The following is a 3,489-nucleotide window of genomic DNA, read 5'->3' on the forward strand; positions in this document are numbered from 1 at the left end:
TTGAGCCCCGTGAGCTCACTTACACGTCAAGGAGAAGCTGAAATAGCCTATCAAGGCTATCAGCATAGGTAGGGAAAAAAAACGATACACGTTGAGAAATTTCTTCAGAGTTTAAATTTATTTAATAGACAGTTAGATAAAGAGAGTTATATTTTTTTTTATATAAAGTTTAAAGAAAACTTAGCGATTCCACGGGGGCAAGCGCTTAGAAAATGTTTGCGGTAGTTTAAAATTTATATCATTTCTTTAACTTATTTTTTCCTACAACTTTCACAAGATTGTGAACAATGTCGTCTTCCCTTTATAGCATACAATGACCAAATAATTTCGTTAGTAAATATGTAAGTAATTTTATCCTTAAAACAACTTTTTTCTGGTGGTAGGACCTCTTGTGAGTCCGCGCGGGTGGGTACCACCACCCTGCCTATTTCTGCCGAGAAGCAGTAATGCGTTTCGGTTTGAAGGGTGGGGCAGCCGTTGTAACTATACTTGAGACCTTAGAACGTATATCTCAAGGTGGGTGGCGCATTTACGTTGTGGATGTCTATGGGCTCCAGTAACCACTTAACACCAGGTGGGCTGTGAGCTCGTCCACCCATCTAAGCAATAAAAAAAACATACATTTATCAAATCAAAGTCAAACTTTACTCAATAAACGTCTTTTATAAGGAGAGAAAAGTAAAATTATGTAATTTTTTCCAGTTAATCGAACATTCGATTCGACCGTGTGTCATGGCAATTAGATACAGTTTATTTATCAATCAATTAGAGGCCTTTTGGTATCGCAAGGCAATTTATTTTGCTGAAAGATTTCAATTATATAACTTGGAGATAGTGAGTATAGGTATAATTTCTACCTAATACATTTATTTAATTACAAAAATTGAGATTTGTCTTCGATGTAGTTGTTGTTGTTACCGTTGTTGTTGTTATTGTTACCCGAATTACGGAGGTCGCAGCCTAAGGTCTTAAAAAAAACCGAAACTGAATCTAAAGTTTATTAAAATTAAAAAGGTTACAATGAAACTTAAACTTAATTAATGCTACTGGTCTGTCTTCCGACGATGTGAGTTCAGAAGTGCGGGCCCCGTGGCTGGCTTCGAGGCTCCATGAGGTAAAGGTGCTCAATCGGCGTCCCCGCACTCATGTGCGTCAATGTGCCATTTATGTCAATGCACTGTTTCTAGGGTGTTGAAATGCTGTCTCAGCGTTCACGACAGTCACGTACGCCAATGTATATATGTATGTGGTAAAATTCCTATTGCATATCGGAATATTACATAGAGTTAGGGTATATAACACCTTAGTGCGCACGGCGGGAAGTCGTTGGATGCGGAAGGCGGAGGACCGCATTATGTGGAAGGCATTGGGGAAGGCCTATGTCCAGCAGTGGGCAGATAAAGGCTGATGATGATGATGATGATGATATAACACCTCCCCCCTCAGCTCAGCGACTATTTGAGCACCTTGAGGTCAAATGTTGCTGTCCTTGGATCTTGATGTTCTGAATTTTCAAGATCTTCAGATTCATGGCTTCGAGCTGTCATTATTTGAGATGGAGGAATCTTCTTTATTGGTTTCGGTTTCAATTTGTATCGTTTCAGGATGAATGAAGAAATAATAACGATTGCTACGGCCAGAGCTCCGTACAAGGGAATGGTTGTATGGTATATTGCTATATCCGTGTGGTCCCTTTGGATTGGCTGCTGCATTATAATTTTATCTTGTATAGACTGTAGACTTTTTAAGTTGATGGAGTTGAGTTTTATGTGTTGAATTTCTTTAGTATCGATGGTTTCATAGTTGTGAGGTATCTCAGTTATCAGTAGTGGTTGTCCTTTCACTCGGTCGTTGATATTGATTATAGTGAATTCTGCAGTGCGCAAAAGGGATTTATGTGGTATGGTGGCGAGGTAACTCCCATGGAGGTTGATGAACTGCTGTCGTTCACACTGAAGCTCTGTCTTCGTGGTTTTGGGAAAGATGAGTGTATAGTGCTGATCATCTAGCTGTTCCACCGCTTCCTTGTCGAAAGTTACTTTGGTAGGTCGGCATGAATTGTCCAGGGATTGGTGGCTGACGATGCTCTCGACGCAATCTGGGTCTCCTCTAGATATGTGTTTTATCTTTTCTTCGCATATATGTTCTTGGTTGAATTTCGGACATTCTGATTCTACGTACATGAAAGTTACACCATTGGTTGCTAGGAATGGGTAAGGTGGGACATATGTCTTTAAGTTTCTATTTGGGACAAGTGAAAGCTTATAAAATTCAAATTTGCTAGGAGAGATAATAGGAAATTTGAATATAATGATTATTTTATTTCCTGCATAATAGTATCCTGATTTTATCACGTCGTAGTACTCCCTTAATTCTGCCTGTAGCACCTGTTCCTGACCGTATACTAATATAAGCTTATTAATCATAATCCTTAAGTTTTCTATACCTAACATGCTATGATGAGTGCTTGATGCACGAATAAAAGCTAGAACATTTTCTGTTCTACTTAACTCTACAAATAAGTCCTCGGCGTTCTCGCTAATAATAGCTAGTAGTTGAGCGAATTTCGCGTATTTTAAAAGATTACTGTCGGCATGAGCATTACTTTCCAATATTAACTGGAAGCTGTTATTAATCATAATTTGATTTTCTGTTATTTTAGTAAACAAAGTTGTATCCATCCTTATTGAAACTGATATTATCATTAATTGCAGATGTTAACTTATTTTCGTTGCGTTCTAGAATTTCGATAGCTTTATTGTATTTTTCAGCGTCAGTGTGATCCAAATTACCCGTTATGCTTTTAATCAGGGATCCCAAACCGTCTACAAGGCCTCTTTTATTTTTTAGGTTACTTGGTTCTAAAGTACTAAGTTGTTTCCGAATTTTATCAATTTTACCTAGGAGATAATTTATTTGCAACTCGTATAATAAGTATGTATCGTTAGTGACCTTCGTTTCAAAGGACTTAAGCTGTGAGTCCACAGAGTCGAGTCTGTCGTTTATGTCGTTCAATTCAATGTATTGTATGAAGGAATGGTAGTGCGTAATAAGCCTGGCATTGCCGAGTTTGAAAGGGAGAACACCAGGTCCATCATCAAAGCTTTCCAGCCTTATCTCGTGCGCCAGTGTCACGTAAAAGGTCATCAGGATTATCTTGTAACAATTTGGCTGTTTTAGGTACACGTTTGAGTCGCGATTTTGCAATGGGGCCTTTCTTTTTAGAGATATAGATGTGGATTGGGAGATCAGCTAAGACTGTGTCTTGCGTGTATCGAGTGGCTAATTTATTCCTATTGGCTGAGGGGTTCGTTACAAATACTTGTTGGTTGGGTTGATATTCAACCTCGGGTTCCCTATCTTTATTTATGCTATTCATTATTTTCATGCGATTTTCGAGTGAAGATTCGTTTATTTTGTCATATACGTCTTTCATTTGCTGTCGGTGCGTTAAAATATATTGTTGCATTAAGTGTTCAGTCATGTCGA

At 38.4% G+C, this 3,489-nt stretch overlaps 1 protein-coding gene across 1 annotated transcript; it reads right to left on the bottom strand.

Moving 5' to 3' along the window:
* Positions 1-986: 986 nt before the first annotated feature.
* Positions 987-2,655, bottom strand: LOC134199350 (uncharacterized). Its single transcript, XM_062670068.1, has 2 exons — positions 1,435-2,655; positions 987-1,302 (listed from the first exon to the last, which is right to left on the bottom strand). The coding sequence occupies exon 1, from the start codon at positions 2,637-2,639 to the stop codon at positions 1,455-1,457; it is 1,185 nt and encodes a 394-aa protein (XP_062526052.1). The 5' UTR covers positions 2,640-2,655; the 3' UTR covers positions 987-1,302; positions 1,435-1,454.
* Positions 2,656-3,489: the final 834 nt, after the last annotated feature.

Source organism: Bombyx mori, chromosome 9 (assembly GCF_030269925.1).
Source record: "Bombyx mori chromosome 9, ASM3026992v2".
NCBI lineage: Eukaryota > Metazoa > Arthropoda > Insecta > Lepidoptera > Bombycidae > Bombyx > Bombyx mori.

Bases quoted from the DNA above. Each gene is read 5' to 3' on its own strand.
- LOC134199350 (XM_062670068.1), bottom strand. From the start codon at position 2,639: ATGATTAATAACAGCTTCCAGTTAATATTGGAAAGTAATGCTCATGCC.